Source organism: Nerophis ophidion, linkage group LG16 (assembly GCF_033978795.1).
Source record: "Nerophis ophidion isolate RoL-2023_Sa linkage group LG16, RoL_Noph_v1.0, whole genome shotgun sequence".
In the NCBI taxonomy this organism is placed as follows: domain Eukaryota; kingdom Metazoa; phylum Chordata; class Actinopteri; order Syngnathiformes; family Syngnathidae; genus Nerophis; species Nerophis ophidion.
This window is the reverse complement of record NC_084626.1, coordinates 24,795,497-24,817,452: the sequence shown is the minus strand read 5'-3', so window position 1 is coordinate 24,817,452 and position 21,956 is coordinate 24,795,497. Positions and strand designations below refer to the sequence as shown.

The 21,956-nt window shown below is 40.3% G+C and overlaps 1 protein-coding gene across 1 annotated transcript in view; it reads right to left on the bottom strand.

Annotated features, from left to right (window-relative positions):
- Positions 1-21,956, bottom strand: part of LOC133535178 (contactin-3-like) — a 262,937-nt gene that overhangs the window by 13,892 nt on the left and 227,089 nt on the right. The window contains exons 20-22 of the mRNA XM_061874750.1: positions 14,677-14,863; positions 11,999-12,111; positions 11,758-11,923 (exon numbers count right to left, since the gene is read on the bottom strand). Coding sequence (XP_061730734.1) covers positions 11,758-11,923; positions 11,999-12,111; positions 14,677-14,863 — 466 coding nt within the window. The remainder of the gene's footprint in view (positions 1-11,757; positions 11,924-11,998; positions 12,112-14,676; positions 14,864-21,956) is intronic.

Here is a 21,956-nt window from a genome sequence, read left to right as displayed (position 1 = left end):
GAGATAACGTTTAGACATTACTGGCTTAGAATGGCCAATGGTCCAAATTAAAGAAAATTTTAAGCTATCTTCTTTGAATGGATTTATAACACTCGATGCAAGATGAAATGCAGGCAACATTACATATAGATAATATGTCATTAGAAATGCAGACATAAATTAAATAGACAGAGGACATAGGAAATTAAATTAGCTCAAATATACATCCAAGTGAGGCATAATGATGCAATATGTACATAAAGCTATCCTAAATAGCATGTTAGCATTGATTAGCCTTGAAGTCATGCACTAACTATATATGCCTGATTAGCACTCCACACGAGTCAATAACGTCAACTAAGCTCACATGTGATCATTCACGCACAGCATAAATAGTTTGGTGGACAAAATGAGACAAAGAAAGAGTGGCGTGAAACTAGAAAGTTGGACATGTAAACAAACTTCCGGTGAGTTCAAGAACTGCGAAAATTAGTAGGACAAAACGGCGATCGCCAAATACTCTCATCAGAAAAGCATGTTTAAAATAGATTTTAATTTATTTTAATGTCCTCCTAGAGCGAGGGTCGGCTGTCACAACTAGGCTTGGACGTGGATTGTTTCCCCGATGCAGATGAGAATCAGCACGAGTGCGGCGTGGATGTGAGTACATGGTTGTTTATTTAATAAACAAATAAACAACAAAAGGCGCTCACAATGGAGGAAGAAACTTGGCTAAAGAGTACAAACGTGAAACAAAAACACTTGCTCGATTGGCATGAATGAACTTTGAACAGAAACAGCACGATGGCATGAATATAATAAACTATAAACAAAACTAGCACAATGGCATAAATACAAAAACTTACAGGGCATGGAACTATGGACAAGGACATGAAGGAGGTGCAGCATGGGTAGGGTGCGTGCACATGCGAGAAGATCCCAGAATGATGAACAGAAAGAAAATCACTTAAATACTGGCTGTGATGATCAGGAACAGGTGCGGGACTGAGGGCAGGGGCGTGACAAGGTGGGAACTAATACGTTGGCATGGAAACCAACAAAACCAGGACGTGCAAAACGTGACTGAATGTCCAAAATCAAAAACATAACATGACAAAACAAAATATGATCAATAGGTGTGACATCGGCAACCCGCGTTGCCCTAGTTGCTCTTTGGAGCTTTTTCAAAAATATATGAAAAATGGAAAAAGATGAGGGGGGGAAAAAACATATTTGTTGTTTTAATATGGTTTCTGTAGGAAAACAAACATGACACAAACCTCCCTAATTGTTATAAAACAGACTGTTTGTATTAAACATGCTTCACTGATTCGAGTATTTGGCGAGCGCCGTTTTGTCCTACTCATTTTGACGGTCATTGAACTCACCCTAGTTTGTTTAGATGTATAAATTTCTCCGACTTTCTAAGACGTGTTTTATGCCACTTTTTTTTTCTGTCTCATTTTGTCCACCAAACTTTTAACGTTGTGCATGCATGCACAAAGGTGAGTTTTGTTGATGTTATTGACTTATGTGGAGTGCTAATCGGACATATTTGGTCACTGCATGACTGCAAGCTAATCGATGCTAACATGCTATTTAGGCTAGCTATATGTACATATTGCATCATTATGCCTCATTTGTAGCTATATTTAAGCTAATTTATTTTCTTTTAAATCCTCATAATTCAATTTACATCTCATGACACAATGGCTTTTAATTTTTTGTGTGTCCAGACAGATTTGTTTTTGTATTTTTGGTCCATAATGGTTCTTTCAACATTTTTGGTTGCAGACCCCCCTGTCTTAGAGAAACCCTATTAAAACAAAAATATATTTTTCCCCATCTTTTTCTATTTTCATACATTTTTGAAAAGCTTCAGGGAGCCACTAAGGAGGTGCTAAAGCAGGGGTAGGGAACCTATGGCTCTAGAGCCAAATGTGGCTCTTTTGATGACTGCATCTGGCTCTCAGATAAACCTGAGCTGACAATGCTTGACACGATAAGTAAGGAATAATTCCACTTGTAATCACAGTGTTAAAAATAACGTTCAAAATATAAAACATTTTTCGTGCATTTTTAATCCATCCAACCGTTTTTCAACGCACCTGTTCAAGTAGTTGCGTTAATGGTAAAAAGTTATTTATTTATTATTGGTTAGTGTGGGGCTTGCCCACCTGGGGGTTCTTCACACTACTAAGCACCGACATGAGAGCCTGTTTCAGGGTTACAATATTGTTTTATTTTTCAATAAGTCTTTTTCTCTTTCGTTCTTGCTCGCACTCTGGCTCCAGCCCCAACCCCGTCTCTCCTCCTGGCTGCTGCTTATAACAGAGCGGCAGGTACGCACCTGTCGCTAATTTCGAGGCCGGTCCTGGCAACACCCTGCTTCGCTGCAGGCCCGCAGGCCACGCCCCCTTACAGTTAAATTCAGAATAACAATGTTATTACAAAGAATAAAATACCTACTATAGTCTAGAAATGTTACTTAAAAATGCACACGTTTAGTTGTGTTCAGTGTTAAAAAAAAATATTATATGGCTCTTACGGAAACACATTTTAAAATATTTGCCTTCTTGGCTCTCTCAGACAAAAAGGTTCCCGACCCCTGTGCTAAAGAGTCGAAGGTTGCAGACACCTGCCCCAGGGGAACTGCCCCACTATGTGAGAAGCACTGTAGAAATGTTTGTTTGTTTTTCAGTTTTGGGGCTTAACTTCGGTGACAAAATGAACAACTTCTGTATATCGGGAATAGTGGACGTGACATTTACTACTAGACGACACAAGAAAAAGTAGTTTGTGACCTATTGATTTGAATTAATCTCTGGCGTGTCCAAAGCCACCTCCACATGGGGCATAACCTTTTATATCGGATTGTAGCTTTTCATTCATTAATGATGAACTTGGGAGAGCTAATCCCGAAACTCACTAGCCGATGGGAATTTAACCGTCAGTCACGGTGAAAAAAAATGAAGAAGTACAGCTGAGCACACGTGTTCTAAACGCAAAAAAAAATCACCTAAACGTTAATATTGCGCTATTATAATAGTGTGAGGCAAATGTTACACTTCAGACTGGTGGGATTATAGAAATATTCTCCAAAACCCAAAATGTTTATATTCAATTGAATAGACTGCAAAGAGAAGATATTTATTGTTCGAACTGAGAAATGTCATATTTTTTTTTGTAAATAATTATTAACATAGAATTTAATAGCAGCAACACATTGCAAAAAAAGTTGGTACAGGGGCATTTTTACCACTGTGTTACATGGCCTTTCCTTTTAACAAAACTCGGTAAAAGTTTGAGAACTGAGGAGAACCATTTTTTAAACTTTTCTGGTGGTCCAGAATCCCATGCATCCATGACTGTTCCAGGCTATATTATACACCCCGCGCCCCCCAACCCCGCCCACCTCAACCGACGCATAGAGGGTTGGTGCTAACAGGGTGTAAAATGTAGCCTGGAAGAGTCTTGGATGCATGGGATTCTGGGTAATTGTTATGTTGCGTTTATGTTGTATTACTGTAAGGATGTTCTCCCGAAATGTGTTTGTCATTCTTGTTTGGTGTGGGTTCACAGTGTGGCGCATATTAGTAAGAGTGTTAAAGTTGTTTATATCACAACCTTCAGTGTAACCTGTATGGCTGTTGACTATATGCCCTGCAGTCGTGAACGAGTATCAGCGGAAGCCACATACAACATGTTACTGGCCTGGCAAGCTGTCTGTACATGTTGTAGAAGGCGTCAAACGGCTTTCTAGCACGCCCTTGTTAATGCATCCAGCGGGGCATCACAACAAAATTAGGCATAGAGTAATAATGTGTTCATTCCACCATTGTACGGTTGAGCGTTTTCCGTTCGGGCTCCAGTACTCTGGAATGCCCTCCCGGTAACAGTTCGAGATGCCACCTCAGTAGAAGCATTTAAGTCTCACCTTAAAACTCATTTGTATACTCTAGCCTTTAAATAGACTCCCTTTTTAGACCAGTTGATCTGCCGTTTCTTTTCTTTTTCTTCTATGTCCCACTCTCCCTTGTGGAGGGGGTCCGGTCCGATCCGGTGGCCATGTACTGCTTGCCTGTGTATCGGCTGGGGACATCTCTGCGCTGCTGATCCGCCTCCGCTTGGGATGGTTTCCTGCTGGCTCCGCTGTGAACGGGACTCTCGCTGCTGTGTCTTGGATCCTCTTTGGACTGGACTCTCGCGACTGTGTTGTATCCATTATGGATTGAACTTTCACAGTATCATGTTAGACCCGCTCGACATCCATTGCTTTCCTCCTCTCCAAGGTTCTCATAGTCATCATTGTCACCGACGTCCCACTGGGTGTGAGTTTTCCTTGCCCTTATGTGGGCCTACCGAGGATGTCGTAGTGGTCTGTGCAGCCCTTTGAGACACTAGTGATTTAGGGCTATATAAGTAAACATTGATTGATTGATTGATTGATTGATATCGTAATCAGTAATTAAGAGTTGGACAATATCAGAATATCAACAAAAAAGCCATTATCGGACATCTCTAATTTTGACGGAAAAAAAATACATGTGCAATTTCATATGATTAGTTTAGTTTAATATTTCTTCGGTCAGCGGTCAACAAAATAAACAAACAGTTTTTATAAATTGAAAATGTTGCAGAGCGAAAGGGTTTAGGCCAGGGTTGTCCAAAGTGCGGCCCGGGGGCCATTTGCGGCCAGCAGCTAATTGTTTACCGGCCCGCCACACATTCTGGAAATGCTATAGCAAAAATAAAAAAGAACATTCAAAATATTGGAATGAGGTGAAATCTATCGAGAAAAAGTTGCAATGTTGACACAAAGCTGCCATGCAGGCTGTTTTTTTTATAGTATCTTTCTTTATTTTTGATTTTTTTGCCATTGCTCAAAAAAAATGACCAAAAAAAAAATCAATGTTATAATGAGTTATTTCCAAAGCTCCAATTAGTTCAAATATTTCACTTTAAAAATTTTTATGTGGTAAATATTGCATTTGTTGTGCAGTTGCCATAAAAAAAACAAAGTTCTCTTTGACAAAAGCGCATAAAACAAACGTAAAATTGACAGATATATCTGAAGTTGATCTCGTAACTTAAGTGTTGAAAGTTAAAAAAAAAAACTAATAATCTGAACATTGTTTACAATCATGGCCATCAGCAGCGAGAGCTATTCGGACCGAGAAAGCGACGATTTACCCATTAATTTGAGTGAGGATGAAAGATTTGTGGATGAGGAAAGTTAGAGTGAAGCACTAGGCTGGGACATCCCCTGCACTGCTGATCCGCCTCCGCTTGGGGTGGTTTCCTGTTGGCTCCACTGTGGACGGGACTCTCTCTGCTGTGTTGGGTCCACTTTGAACTGGACTCTCACGACTGTGTTGGATCCACTATGGATTGAACTTTCACAGTATCATGTTACACCCGCTCGACATCCATTGCTTTCGGTTACCCTGGTGTGTGGGGGTTGCCCACATATGTGGTCCTCTCCAAGGTTTCTCATAGTCATCATTGTCACCGACGTCCCACTGGGTGTGTTTTCCTTGCCCTTATGTGGGCTCTACCGAGGATTTTGTTGTGGTTTGTGCAGCCCTTTGAGACACTAGTGATTTAGGGCTATATAAATAATCATTAGTTGATTGATATCAGCGAGAAAGGTTGCGGCTCCCATTATCTTCTTTATTTTATGAAACGGGTCAAAATGGCTCTTTGACTGGTAAAGGTTGCCGACCCCTGCTCTAACCCAAACTTTAACCCTAACCCCAACCAAATAACTCTAAATTAAGTATTTGTTACTTAGAATATGTTCCCTTAGTGTCCAAAATCCTCTAAATTAAGTCTTTGTTACTTAGAATATGTTCCCCTAGTGTCCAAAAACCTCTAAATTAAGTCTTTGTTACTTAGAATATGTTCTCCATACTAAAGTGTTACCAAAAACACAACTATTTTTCACTAAAAAGTGTTCGATGAATGCGCATATGAAACAGGTTCGGTTCCTCCAACAAGGTTAAAGGGGAACATTATCAGCAGACCTATGTAAGCGTCAATATATACCTTGATGGTGCAGAAAAAAGACCATATATTTTTTTTAACCGATTTCCGAACTCTAAATGGGTGAATCTTGGCGAATTAAACACCTTTCTGTTTATCCCTCTCTGACCGATGACGTCAGAACGTGACGTCACATCGGTACTCAACGCCATTTTTCCCTACCACATTACACGCATCGAGTCAAATCAGCTCTGTTATCGTCCGTTTTTTCAATTTTTTGGAACCTTGGAGACATCATGCTTTGTCGGTGTAGTGTCGGAGTGTGTAACAACACGATCAGGGACGGATTCGAGTTGATTTATGCAGAATGTGCTAATCGATGCTAACATGCTATTTAGGCTAGCTGTGTGTACATATTGCAGCATTATGCCTCATTTGTAGCTATATTTGCATCCAGCCTTTCCCTCCATCCACATTTACTGCCAAACAAACAAATACCAGTCGACGGATTTAAGTTGCTCCAGTGTCAAGAGATGCGAAAGTCCCCTGTTTGGTTTTTACCGGCGATGCTATGACAGAGATGGCACAGAGCGATGACAAGAATGTCTGGATATCCTGCGACACTCAAAGCAGATGCATTCACAACGATAAAGTCAACAAAATCACAAAGGTGAGTTTTCTTGATGTTATTGACTTATGTGCTAATCAGAGATATTTGGTCGCGGCATGACTGCCAGCTAATTGATGCTAATATGCTATTTAGGCTAGCTGTATTGACATTTGAAACTATATTTACATCCACCGTTACTTCTAGCCACATTTAATGCGAAACAAACACTTACCAATCGACGGATTTAAGTTGCTCCAGTGTCAATGCGGAAGTCCTGATCGTTTGGTCCGCACATTTTAATGGCGATGCTAAGACAGACATGCATGGCCGAATAGCGTCAACAGCTATTCGCCCAATAGCTTCAGTTTCCTCTTCAATTTCGTTTTCACTATCTGCCTCCATACTCCAACCATCCGTTTCAATACATGCGTAATCTGTTGAATCGCTTAAACCGCTGAAATCCGAGTCTGAATCCGAGCTAATGTTGCTATATCTTGCTGTACTATTCGCCATTGTTTGTATTGGAATCGCTATGTGACGTCACAGGGAAATGGACAGTGGCTTAGGCAAATAGCGAAAATTAAGCACTTTAAAGCTTTTTTTAGGGATATTCCGGGACGGGTAAAATTAAAAAAAAAACTTCGGAAAATAAAATAAGCCACTGGGAAATATTTTTTATTGGTTTTAACCCTTCTGAAATTGCAAAGCAGATGTATTCCCAACGATAAAGTCAACGAAATCACAAAGGTGAGTTTTGTTGATGTTATTGACTTATGTGCTAATCAGAGATATTTGGTCGCGGCATGACTGCCAGCTAATCAATGCTAACATGCTATTTAGGCTAGCTGTATCTACATTTGAAACTATATTTACATCCAGCGTTTCCTTCCAGCCACATTTAATGCGAAACAAACACTTACCAATCGACGGATTTAAGTTGCTCCAGTGTCAATGCGAAAGTCCTGATCGTTTGGTCCGCACATTTTACCGGCGATGCTAAGACAGACATGCATGGCCGAATAGCGTCAACAGCTATTCGCTCAATAGCTTCAGTTTCTTCTTCAATTTTGTTTTCGCTATCCGCCTCCATACTCCAACCATCCAATTCAATACATGCGTAATCTGTTGAATCGCTTAAATCGCTGAAATCCGAGTCTGAATCCGAGCTAATCTCGCTATATCTTGCTGTGCTATTCGCCATTGTTTGTATTGGAATCGTTATGTGACGTCACAGGGAAATGGACAGTGGCTTAGGCAAATAGCGAAAATCATGCACTTTAAAGCTTTTTTTAGGGATATTCCGGGACGGGTAAAATAAAATAAAAAACTTTGAAAAATAAAATAAGCCACTGGGAAATAATTTTTATTAGTTTTAACCCTTCTGAAATTGCAAAGCAGATGCATTCCCAACGATAAAGTCACCAAAATTACAAAGGTGAGTTTCGTTGATGTCATTGACTTATGTGCTAATCAGAGATATTTGGCCGCGGCATGACTGCCAGCTAATCGATGCTAACATGTTATTTAGGCTAGCTGTATCTACATTTGAAACTATATTTACATCCAGCGTTACTTCTAGCCACATTTAATGCGAAACAAACACTTAACAATCGACGGATTTAAGTTGCTCCAGTGTCAATGCGAAAGTCCTGATCGTTTGGTCCGCACATTTTACCGGCGATGCTAAGACAGACATGCATGGCCGAATAGCGTCAACAGCTATTCGCTCAATAGCTTCAGTTTCTTATTCAATTTCGTTTCCGCTATCCGCCTTCATACTCCAACCATCCGTTTCAATACATGCGTAATCTGTTGAATCGCTTAAACCGCTGAAATTCGAGTCTGAATCCGACCTAATGTCGCTATATCTTGCTGTGCTATTTGCCATTGTTTGTATTGGAATCGCTATGTGACGTCACAGGGAAATGGACAGTGGCTTAGGCAAATAGCGAAAATCAAGCACTTTAAAGCTTTTTTTAGGGATATTCCGGGATGGGTAAAATAAATAAAAAAAACTTCGGAAAATAAAATAAGCCACTGGGAAATATTTTTTATTGGTTTTAACCCTTCTGAAATTGCAAAGCAGATGCATTCCCAACGATAAAGTCACCGAAATTACAAAGGTGAGTTTTGTTGATGTTATTGACTTATGTGCTAATCAGACATATTTGGCCGCGGCATGACTGCCAGCTAATCGATGCTAACATGTTATTTAGGCTAGCTGTATCTACATTTTAAACTATATTTACATCCAGCGTTACTTCTAGCCACATTTAATGCGAAACAAACACTTACCAATCGACGGATTTAAGTTGCTCCAGTGTCAATGCGAAAGTCCTGATCGTTTGGTCCGCACATTTTACCGGCGATGCTAAGACAGACATGCATGGCCGAATAGCGTCAATAGCTAATCGCTCAATAGTTTCGGTTTCTTCTTCAATTTCGTTTTCGCTATCTGCCTCCATACTCCAACCATCCGTTTCAATACATGCGTAATCTGTTGAATCGCTTAAACCGCTGAAATCCGAGTCTGAATCCGAGCTAATGTTGCTATATCTTGCTGTGCTATTCGCCATTGTTTGTATTGGAATCGCTATGTGACGTCACAGGGAAATGGACAGTGGCTTAGGCAAATAGCGAAAATCAAGCACTTTAAAGCTTTTTTTAGGGATATTCCGGGACGGGTAAAATAAAATAAAAAACTTTGAAAAATAAAATAAGCCACTGGGAAATAATTTGTATTAGTTTTAACCCTTCTGAAATTGCAAAGCAGATGTATTCCCAACGATAAAGTCAACGAAATCACAAAGGTGAGTTTTGTTGATGTTATTGACTTATGTGCTAATCAGAGATATTTGGTCGCGGCATGACTGCCAGCTAATCGATGCTAACATGCTATTTAGGCTAGCTGTATCTACATTTGAAACTATATTTACATCCAGCGTTTCCTCTCAGCCACATTTAATGCGAAACAAACACATACCAATCGACGGATTTAAGTTGCTCCAGTGTCAATGCGGAAGTCCTGATCGTTTGGTCCGCACATTTTACCGGCGATGCTAAGACAGACATGCATGGCCGAATAGCGTCAATAGCTAATCGCTCAATAGTTTCGGTTTCTTCTTCAATTTCGTTTTCGCTATCTGCCCCCATACTCCAACCATCTGTTTCAATACATGCGTAATCTGTTGAATCGCTTAAGCCGCTGAAATTCGAGTCTGAATCCGAGCTAATGTTGCTATATCTTGCTGTGCTATTCGCCCTTGTTTGTATTGGAATCGCTATGTGACGTCACAGGGATATGGACTGTGGCTTAGGCAAATAGCGAAAATCAAGCACTTTAAAGCTTTTTGTAGGGATATTCTGGGACAGGTAAAATAAAATAAAAAACTTTGAAAAATAAAATAAGCCACTGGGAAATAATTTTTATTAGTTTTAACCCTTCTGAAATTGCAAAGCAGATGCATTCCCAACGATAAAGTCACCAAAATTACAAAGGTGAGTTTTGTTGATGTCATTGACTTATGTGCTAATCAGAGATATTTGGCCGCGGCATGACTGCCAGCTAATCGATGCTAACATGTTATTTAGGCTAGCTGTATCTACATTTGAAACTATGTTTACATCCAGCGTTACTTCTAGCCACATTTAATGCGAAACAAACACTTACCAATCGACGGGTTTAAGTTGCTCCAGTGTCAATGCGAAAGTCCTGATCGTTTGGTCCGCACATTTTACCGGCGATGCTAAGACAGACATGCATGGCCGAATAGCGTCAACAGCTATTCGCTCAATAGCTTCAGTTTCTTCTTCAATTTCGTTTTCGCTATCTGCATCCATACTCCAACCATCCGTTTCAATACATGCGTAATCTGTTGAATCGCTTAAATCGCTGAAATCCGAGTCTGAATCCGAGCTAATCTCGCTATATCTTGCTGTGCTATTCGCCATTGTTTGTATTGGAATCGTTATGTGACGTCACAGGGAAATGGACAGTGGCTTTGGCAAATAGCGAAAATCAAGCACTTTAAAGCTTTTTTTAGGGATATTCCGGGACGGGTAAAATTAAATAAAAAACTTTGAAAAATAAAATAAGCCACTGGGAAATAATTTTTATTAGTTTTAACCCTTCTGAAATTGCAAAGCAGATGCATTCCTAACGATAAAGTCACCAAAATTACAAAGGTGAGTTTTGTTGATGTCATTGACTTATGTGCTAATCAGAGATATTTGGCCGCGGCATGAGTGCCAGCTAATCGATGCTAACATGTTATTTAGGCTAGCTGTATCTACATTTGAAACTATATTTACATCCAGCGTTACTTCTAGCCACATTTAATGCGAAACAAACACTTACCAATTGACGGATTTAAGTTGCTCCAGTGTCAATGTGAAAGTCCTGATCGTTTGGTCCGCACATTTTACCGGCGATGCTAAGACAGACATGCATGGCCGAATAGCGTCAACAGCTATTCGCTCAATAGCTTCAGTTTCTTCTTCAATTTCGTTTTCGCTATCCGCCTCCATACTCCAACCATCTGTTTCAATACATGCGTAATCTGTTGAATCGCTTAAACCGCTGAAATTCGAGTCTGAATCTGAGCTAATGTCGCTATATCTTGCTGTGCTATTCGCCATTGTTTGTATTGGAATCGCTATGTGACGTCACAGGGATATGGACAGTGGCTTAGGAAAATGGCGAAAATCAAGCATTTTAAAGCTTTTTGTAGGGATATTCCGGGACGGGTAAAATTTAAAAAAAAATTTCGAAAAATAAAATAAGCCACTGGGAACTGATTATTATTGGTTTTAACCCTTCTGATATTGTGATAATGTTAACCTTTAAGAACCACTGAACTAGACAAAACAAGCCAGATGGACCGACAGCTTAAAAACAGTAAAAATACAATATAAACAGTACACAATAACGAATTAAAGAATAAAAAATAGACTAAGCAAAAAGTAAAGTGTTGTAGTGAGTATAGCCAACAAGGAATAATAATCTAATGGCAGTGATGGATGACAAGGAGCCCACGTTCCTAAAAAGGTGGATTTTTGTCCATTATGCACACTTGAAGGAGTGTGTAATGAAGCCATCTGAATAATTCCATCTCACATGTCAGGATGATACAAGGAAGTGAAAACGTGAGGATGATACCAAAGGAGAAAACCCGCAAACTCACTTAATTTGTGGATGTGGATGGGTTCACTACCCACACCTTCACCGCCCTCACTGGTGGTCTTGATCTGAATGAGATAGTTTTCGTTGGAGGACAGGCTGAGCTCCACGGAGGTTTTATTGGTGACCAAGGTGTTGATGTCATTGTGCCGATGTCTTTTCAGCAACACCTGGAGGAGGAAACCCCGACAGATCAAAGAAAACCGACGCTAAAAGAAAACCTTTGCGGTTGGAATGCGACCTACCAAATAGCCGGTGACTTTTGACTCCGTCGCCATGGCTACAACAGGATCCCAATGCATTGAAAGTGTCGATCCAATCATGGACCATTGTATGTTCAGAGGTGCTCGATTAGGTGCTGGGGGAAAAAAAATCAGGAATTTGTATCATAACATTAGTTGACATTAAAATGATCTTTATCCAAAGGACGACATAATCCGAACAAAGTCCAGTTCCATAGTTCATCCATCATTCACAATGTATTTATACAATCCTTAATTACAAGCCTTTCAAAGGGCTTGTGTGGAACACACATTTTGAAAAATACTAAATCCAAAGACGTAGGACCAGTTTTGGGAAACACAGGAAGCAGTTTCTCTCCTTGGATTTCAGGATGCTTCCGTGCTTTAACGTCCGATACTCTGTGCAAATATACCAATTGTGTCCGCTAAAATTTTAAATAAATAAATAAATAAATGGGTTGTACTTGTATAGCCTTTTTCTACCTTCAAGGTACTCAAAGCGCTTTGACACTACTTCCACATTTACCCATTCACACACACATTCACACACTGATGGAGGGAGCTGCCATGCAAGGCGCTAACCAGCACCCATCAGGAGCAAGGGTGAAGTGTCTTGCTCAGGACACAACGGACGTGACGAGGTTGGTACTAGGTGGGAATAGAACCAGGGACGCTCGGGTTGCGCACGGCCACTCTTCCACTGCGCCACGCCGTCCCTATTTTAAAAGTTATGTGTTTTCAAATAATAACATATCTTTTAAAAAAAAAAAACAACAGTAAAAATGTAAGAAAAAAATATATATATATATCGGATTGAAATGAGAACAAGCAGATTTTTAAATGAATAATTAATGATAATATACTTAGTCACATATGAAGCCTTTAAATAGATATAATATCTGTTTATAGCATTTCAGATAACAAGCCTGTTTCTCAGGTTTCCCTCCTTTTGAGGGGAAACCTCAAACTCCCCTGAAGAGCAAGGAAACCTGTGAAACAGGCTTGTAGGGATGAAAGAGCCTTCATGTTTTTTTCATATATATATATATATATATATATATATATATATATATATATATATATATATATATTGCATTCGGGCGGGAGGCGTCGTACACCATGGACAAGTCTCTACCTCATAGCAGGGTCAACACAGATAGACAGACAACATTCACACACTAGGGCCAATTTAATGTTGCCAATCAACCTATCCCCAGGTGCATGTCTTTGGAGGTGATATATATATATATATGTCTTGATAGATTATCCAGAGAATAGCGCTCGATACGGTGGTAGAGCGCAATATATGTATGTGTGGGAAAAAAATCACAAGACTATGTCATCTCTACAGAACTGTTTCATGAGGGGTTCCCTCAATCATCATGATATTTTAATGGAAGCATTCACATACAATGGTTTATATAGGGCACAGAGTGGGTGGGTACAGGCAGGCGTAGGGGAGTGGTGATTGGCTCATGTGTTAGCTAGGAGGTGTTTCAATCTGTGGCGGCATGTTGAAATGATTCCACTGCGCTTGTTGAGGGATGACAGGTCTGGATGGTATATAATGAACAGTTTCTCTTTTAAGCATAGGTTGCATCTTTTATTACCACTGTTGTAAGGTGTGCTGGATGCAAGAATTTTCCATGTTATTGAATATTCAACATTATTGTCTTTGAGGTTCCAAATGTGCTTGCTGAATTCTGTAGAATTCCGCAAAGTCTGGTTTCTAAAGGAGGCGTTGTGATTATTCCATCTGGTTTTAAACGCTCCTTCGGTTAATCCTACGTACGTGTCGGATGTGGTAATGTCCTTGTGTGTTACCTTTGCTTGGTAAACGACTGATGTTTGTAAGCACCCCCCGTTGAGAGGGCAATCAGGTTTCTTGCGACAGTTACATTCCGTATTGGTTTCAGAGTCGTTTAGTCTGGGGGTAGGCATATATATATATATATATATATATATATATATATATATATATATATATATATATATATATATATATATAATATATATATATATATATATATATATATATATATACATATATATATATATATATATATATATATTAAAATGGCCTGACTAAATCTGACTTTTCAGTATGCGGCTCTTGGTGAAAAAAGTATATTCACCACTAATCTAAAATATTAGAAGCTCTAAAAATAAAAAATAAATAGATTATACTTACAATATAAACAAAGTTCAGTTAGTTGATTAAAACAATTGAATAATACCAACTTATGAATTAATTGGAAAAATGACGACCATAATAAACACTGTTAGATGTGTAACTGAACATTATTATTCTCGTACAGGCAGAATCTTTGACTAACTAAGTTAAACAACCATATTAATATTATTTTTTTATTCAATTATTACATGGGAAAAAATAATATTAATGTAGGAAAAAAGAGATACAAATTGGCATGTAAGGAGAAAATATTGAGATGTTATATTAACTAATAATAGTAATATACTTCCTCACCTGACACATTATCTGCTTTTAGCATTTTTTAAATGAAAAAATATCAACACGGCCCTCGTATACTTTGTCCTTTCAGCATGAGGCCCTTAATAGAAAAGCAAGAAATGTTTTCCTATCATGTTCAAGGCACAAGTGCGAGGAGGGCCCATGATTAATTACATCCGAAGAATTAATTCAGGAGGAGTTTACTCACGTGGTTTCTTCGTTGTGATGTTGATGGGCACCGACTGCGGCCCGGGGCCCGCCGTGTTGCAGGCGGACACGGCGAGATAGTAGACCGTGTTTGCGTTCATGCCTGTGATGTTGACAACGGTCTCGTTTCCCGATATGCGCACTTTGCCCACAGTGTCAGGTTTGGTGTCATCTTCCCAGTACATGACCTGTTGGAGTCGGGGAGCCGGATTTAGATTTATCTGTGCATTAGTGAAATTAATATTCAGCCGTGAAACCCACAGTGGCGTACAATTCACAAGGTCATCACAAATGAGATCTGATACGTCTGTCGGTGATGCATAGCCGCACACGGGGCATCCTGGGTCACATGATAAGTAATACAAAAATATAAACACTTGAGGAAACAACTATTATATAATAACAATTCACCAATTAAAGGGGAAATTTACTTTTTTTTTTGCCTATCATTCACAATCTTCATGCAAGACAAGAACTAATAGTTTTTTCTTATTTATGCATTCTTATTAAAGATGTCTGATAATATCGGACTGCCGATAAATTATTAAAAATGTTATATACTGATAGGATGCAGTGCGTCTCCCATAACAATGTGACCTCGGACTACGTTAAGGTAACGTGTGGAGTTCCCCAGGGTTTGGTCCTTGGCCCTGCACTCTTCAGCATCTACATGCTGCCGCTAGGTGACATCATACGCAAATACGGTATTAGCTTTCACTGTTATGCTGATGACACCCAACTCTACATGCCCCTAAAGCTGACCAACACGCCGGATTGTAGTCAGCTGGAGGCGTGTCGGGAAGGGTTCGTCATTTTAAATTCGTATGTCTTGTATCGTGTCTTAATGAACTTAACAATGGATGTCCGCTAACTTCTTGCAACTCAACGCCAAAAAAACGGAAATGCTGATTATCGGTCCTGCTAGACACCGACCTTTATTTAATAATACAACTCTAACATTTGACAACCAAACAATTAAACAAGGCGACACGGTAAAGAATCTGGGTATTATCTTTGACCCAACTCTCTCCTTTGAGTCACACATTAAAAGCGTTACTAAAACAGCCTTCTTTCATCTCCGTAATATCGCTAAAATTCGCTCCATTCTGTCCACTAAAGACGCTGAGATCATTATCCATGCGTTTGTTATGTCTCGTCTCGATTACTGTAACGTATTATTTTCGGGTCTCCCCATGTCTAGCGTTAAAAGATTACAGTTGGTACAAAATGCGGCTGCTAGACTTTTGACAAGAACAAGAAAGTTTGATCACATTACGCCTGTACTGGCTCACCTGCACTGGCTTCCTGTGCACTTAAGATGTGACTTTAAGGTTTTACTACTTACGTATAAAATACTACACGGTCTAGCTCCATCCTATCTTGCCGATTGTATTGTACCGTATGTCCCGGCAAGAAATCTGCGTTCAAAGGACTCCGGCTTATTAGTGATTCCCAAAGCCCAAAAAAAGTCTGCGGGCTGTAGAGCTTTTTCATTTCGGGCTCCAGTACTCTGGAATGCTCTCCCGGTAAAAGTTTGAGATGCCACCTCAGTAGAAGCATTTAAGTCTCACCTTAAAACTCATTTGTATACTCTAGCCTTTAAATAGACTCCCTTTTTCGACCAGTTGATCTGCCGTTTCTTTTCTTTTTCTCCTATGTCCCACTCTCCCTTGTGGAGGGGGTCCGGTCCGATCCGGTGGCCATGTACTGCTCTCCTGTGTATCGGCTGGGGACATCTCTGCGCTGCTGATCCGCCTCCGCTTGGGATGGTTTCCTGCTGGCTCCGCTGTGAACGGGACTCTCGCTGCTGTGTTGGATCCGCTTTGGACTGGACTCTTGCGACTGTGTTGGATCCATTATGGATTGAACTTTCACAGTATCATGTTAGACCCGCTCGACATCCATTGTTTTCCTCCTCTCCAAGGTTCTCATAGTCATCATTGTCACCGACGTCCCACTGGGTGTGAGTTTTCCTTGCCCTTATGTGGGCCCACCGAGGATGTCGTAGTGGTTTGTGCAGCCCTTTGAGACACTAGTGATTTAGGGCTATATAAGTAAACATTGATTGATTGATTGATTGATATCGGAAATTATTGATTTCAAAAAGTAAAATGTATGACTTTTTTAAAATGCCGCTGTACTTAGTGGTAAACGGACGTAGGGAGAAGTACAGAGCGCCAATAAACTTGAAAGGCACTGCCTTTGCGTGCCGGTCCAATCACATAATATCTACGGCTTTTCACACACACATGTGAATGCAAGGCATACTGTCAGGCTTGCCCCTGACAGTTTGTTTGTGTTTTAGTTTTTCCTTTGTGTGTAGTATTTCATGTCTTTAGTTCCTGTCAGCACTCTTATTTTGGTTCAGTTTCCTGTTTGTCTCCCTGAGTGCTGTATCCCCTCAGCTGCGGCTGATTGGCACCTGGCCACACCTGGTGTCAATCAGCCCGATTCCTATTTAGACCGGTTTTCTCCTCCAGTCGGGGCTGGATCGTTGTTCTGTCGCTCCTGTCGTTTCGTTTCGTGTCATTGCAGCGTAGCTGTAAGCTATATCAATCAATCAATCAATGTTTATTTATATAGCCCTAAATCAAAAATGTCTCAAAGGACTGTACAAACCACTACGACTACGACGTCCTCAGAAGAACCCACATAAGGGCAAGGAGAACTCAAACCTAGTGGGACGCAAGTGACAATGATGACTATGAGAACCTTGGAGAGGATCTCATATGTGGGCAACCCTCCCCCCCTCTAAGGACCGAATGTCCCTTTGGGACAGAGGACCCTATTGAATCTCTAAGGTTTTATTATTAGGGACCAAATGTCCCTTTGGGACAGAGGACCCTACTGAATCGCTAAGGTTTTATTATTAAGGACCGAATGTCCCTTTGGGACAGACGACCCTATTGAATCTCTAAGGTTTTATTATTAGGGACCGAATGTCCCTTTGGGACAGACGACCCTATCGAATTTTTAAGGTTTTATCATTATTATTCTTTATTATACCGCCGCCTCTTTGAGCTGTAATTTGACCCCCTTAACATGCTTCGAAACTAACCAAATTTGACACACACATCAGGACTGGCGAAAATTGCGATCTAATCAAAAAAACAAACCCCAAAACTCAAAATTGCGCTCTAGCGCCCCCTAGGAAGAAAACACAGACAGAACTGTCTGTAACTTCCAGTAGGAACTTTATATGTCGGTATCGGTTTGTAGCTTACTGTCTTTTGTTCCCTGCTTCCGTTTTGTTTTCATTCTGTAAGTAACAACTTCTGTTTTCCTGCTCGCTACCCGCTAGCTTCCATGTTAAACTACTTTGGTGTTCTAGCTCCCATGCTAGCTCTTTTAGTTTTGTTACCCGCCTTTTTGTTGTACCCCTTTTGTTCTTGTTCTAGTATTTTAAATAAAACATGTTTTCCTATCCAATGCCTGCCTCCATCTCTGCATCTTGGGGTTCGTCACCGACTGGAGGAGAAAACAGTTCTAAATAGGACCAGGCTGATTGACACCAGGTGTGGCCAGGTGCCCATCAGCCGCGGCTGAGGGGACACAGCACTCATGGAGACAAACAGGAAACTGAACCAAAATAAGAGTGCTGACAGAAACTAAAGACAGGAAATACTACACACATAGAGGAAAAACTAAAACACAAACAAACTTTCAAGGGCAAGCCTGACACATACTTGGTCAACAGCCGTAGAGGTCACACTGAGGGTGGTCGTATAAACCAGTGATTTTCAATCACTGTGCCGCAGCGTGAGATTTTGTCTGGTGTGCTGTGGGAAACTATGCAACTTCCCCCAATTGGTCCAAAAAATATTTTTTGCAAATCTATAATCATACTAATGTGCCATTGTCTATTGCCTGTGCTGTCTAGAGCTTGGCAGGGTAATATTGTAATACTCCATATCAGTAGGTGGCAGCAGGTAGTTCATTACGTTGTCGGAACGCGTCAAGGATGGTTTGTCGTGATCCCAATATGCAGAGCACAGCGGCAGACAGCGTGCAGGTAAAAAGGTATGTAGCGCTTAAACCAAAAATTAACAAAAAGGCAAGCCCTGCGAGGAAAAGGCACTGAAGCATAGGGATGGCTATGTAAAACAAAAGTAAAACTGAAGTGGCTACAAAGTCAACTAAAACAGAATGCTGGACGACAGCAAAAACTTACGGCGTGTGGAGCAAAGACGGCGTCCACAAAGTACATCCGTACTTGACATGACAATCAACAATGTCCCCACAAAGAAGGATGGTCTACGCACAACTTAAATAGTTTTGATTGCGAAAACAAAACAGGTGCGGGCAATAGCACTCAAAAGGAAGGTGTGAAGCTGCTACAGGAGAACACCAACAAAACAGGAAATGTCATCAAAATAACAGCGCAATACAGGAACTAAAGCATGACACACAGGAAACAACAATAAACTCAAAATAAGGCTTGGCAACCTGGTGGAGTTTCATTTTTTAACCTTTTCTGCTGCTGGTATTTTTTTTTTAATTAAAAAAATGTGACTTGGCTAAAAAAAGGTTGAAAATATGCGCCACACTGTGAACCCACACCAAACCAGAAACAAACACATTTCGGCAGAACATCCGCACCGTAACACAACATAAACACAACAGAACAAATACCCAGAAACCTTTGCAGCACTAACTCTTCCAGGACGCTACAATATACACCCCCTGTTACCCTGTACCCCATACCCCATACCTCAACCCCCCCAACCTCCTCATGCTCTCTCAAACTCCTGTTTTATAGCATGTTAAAAAAAATAATGCACTTTGTGACTTCAATAATAAATATGGCAGTGCCATGTTGGCATTTTTTTCCATAACTTGAGTGGATTTATTTTGGAAAACCTTGTTACATTGTTTAATGCATCCGGCGGGGAATCACAACAAAATAATTCAATGTTAATTCCACGACTGTATAAATGGGTATTGGTTGATATCAGAATCGGTAATTAAGAGTTGGACAATATCGGAATATCGAATATCGGCAAAAAAGCCATTATCGTACATCTCATTTGCTCAAATCTCAGCTTACAATGAATCGCTCTATTCTGCCTATAAAGTGCTTGAAAACATCTAAACACTTACAACAAGGTTTTATATACACGCTGTAGGAAATTGTTGGAACAATCAAGACTTACTGTGGCATGAAAACGAGCAGGATGAACTTCGGCATGAACAGAGAAGCGTGAACTAATCATGAAAGGAGCGATGTCGCCAGCACGACTAACTGGCAAAATAGGCTTAAATAAAAGTCTCATGATTAGAGCAGGTGCGTTTTTTACAAGAGGCAGGTGAAACTAATAAGTCGCCATAATAACGAAAACAAACACGGGTGCACAAAAATAGGAATTATTGGAGTCTAAAACTGACAGAACATAACAAAAAAAATTATCCAGACCACCAAACATGACTACAGTACTCATGTTTTTTGCATTTTAAAGTGACATAACGATGAGTCAACAAAACTCACACCTTAGATCAGATTAGATAGTACTTTATTTATTCCGTCAGGAGAGTTCCTTCAGGAAAATTAAAATTTTCAGCACAATCCCATTCAAGATCAGACAAACATTAAAGGGAGACAGAACAGGATCGCTGACGGATCTGCCGGCTTCCAGACCCCTTACCAAAAAAAAAAAAAAAAGATGAGATACAGATCTGGAGTCCTCCCTAGGGATCCACTTCAGCTCAATTTATTTTTACAAATCTATTAAGGCTTTTTTAATCATTGCTCCGGTGCAATTTGATGTCATTTGATCTTTTGAGCAGTAATAAGTGATGCATTTCATTGCATTTGTAATCTGAAGACATTCTAAAAAAAAGGATGGATAGCCAACATGTGCGGTTCACGTATACAGACCCACACAGTTGGCGGTCTGTGGAGGATTAAAAGATTGGAATGTATTTCAGGCCCGCGTCAGCTCAGCAAGGACAATATGACCAGTGCTATGGAAACTGGGACTATTTGTGCCGAGGGCCAAAGGTGACAGATAATGACAGAAACACCAGAAGAAGAATCCCTCGTTGCGTCCCTTGAAAGGCTGGGGGATTTTATTTCCTCACACTATGACATATCTTAACACGAGTTATATCGGAACGAAACGGACAATGGTAAATGTACGAGAAATGGGTATTGTTTACAATTACTAGCGCAAATACTAGTACCAAATCAGTACTTGAAATACTTTGGCGGTGCTTAAATTGTGCCAAAACCCGTACTTAAAAATGAAAACCAGCAACATTTTTGTGTGAAGAAAAAACACAAAAAACTTTCTATTTTTAACGACTTCTGTGGCATTCAAAAGGAACAGACTAGTAATTGAAAGGGGAACATTATCACCAGACCTATGTAAGCGTCAATATATACCTTGATGGTGCAGAAAAAAGACCATATGTTTTTTTAACCGATTTCCGAACTCTAAAAGGGTGAATTTAGCCTTTTCAACGCCTTTCAATTGTTCGCCTGTCGGAGCGATGACCTTTCACCCGTGACGTCACGTCATGAAGCGACCCGCCATTTTCTCAAACGCATTACACACACCAAGTCAAATCAGCTCTGTTATTTTCCGTTTTTTCGACTGTTTTCCGTACCTTGGAGACATCAAGCCTCGTTGTCGGAGGGTGTAACAACACTAACAGAGACGGATTCAAGTTGCAACATTGGTCAAAAGATGCGAAAGTCCCTCGTTTGTTCTGCACACTTTACCGACGACAGCTATGCTACGACAGAGATGGCAAGAATGTGTGGATATCCTGCGACACTCAAAGCAGATGCATTTCCAACGATAAAGTCAACGAAATCACAAAGGTGAGTTTTGTTGATGTTATTGACTTATGTGGAGTGTGCTAATCAGACATATTTGGTCACGGCATGACTGCAAGCTAATCGATGTTAACATGCTATTTAGGCTAGCTGGAAGTACATATTGCATCATTATGCCTCATTTGTAGCTATATTTGCATCTAGCCTTTCCCTCCACCCACATTTAATGCCAAACAAACACATACCAATCGTTGGTTAGAAGGCGATCGCCAAATTTGTCCGTGCTTCCTCCCGTGCCGCTGTCCGTCGTGATATGGCTCAAAAGCTTCTGTTTCTTCTTTAATTTCGTTTTCGGTACCTGCCTCCACACTCCAACCATCCGTTTCAATACATGCGTAATCTGTTGAATCGCTTACGGCGCTGAAATCCGAGTCTGAATCCGAGCTACTATGCTATACCTTTCTGGCTATCCGCCATGTTTGTTTCTGGTGGCTACACGCAGT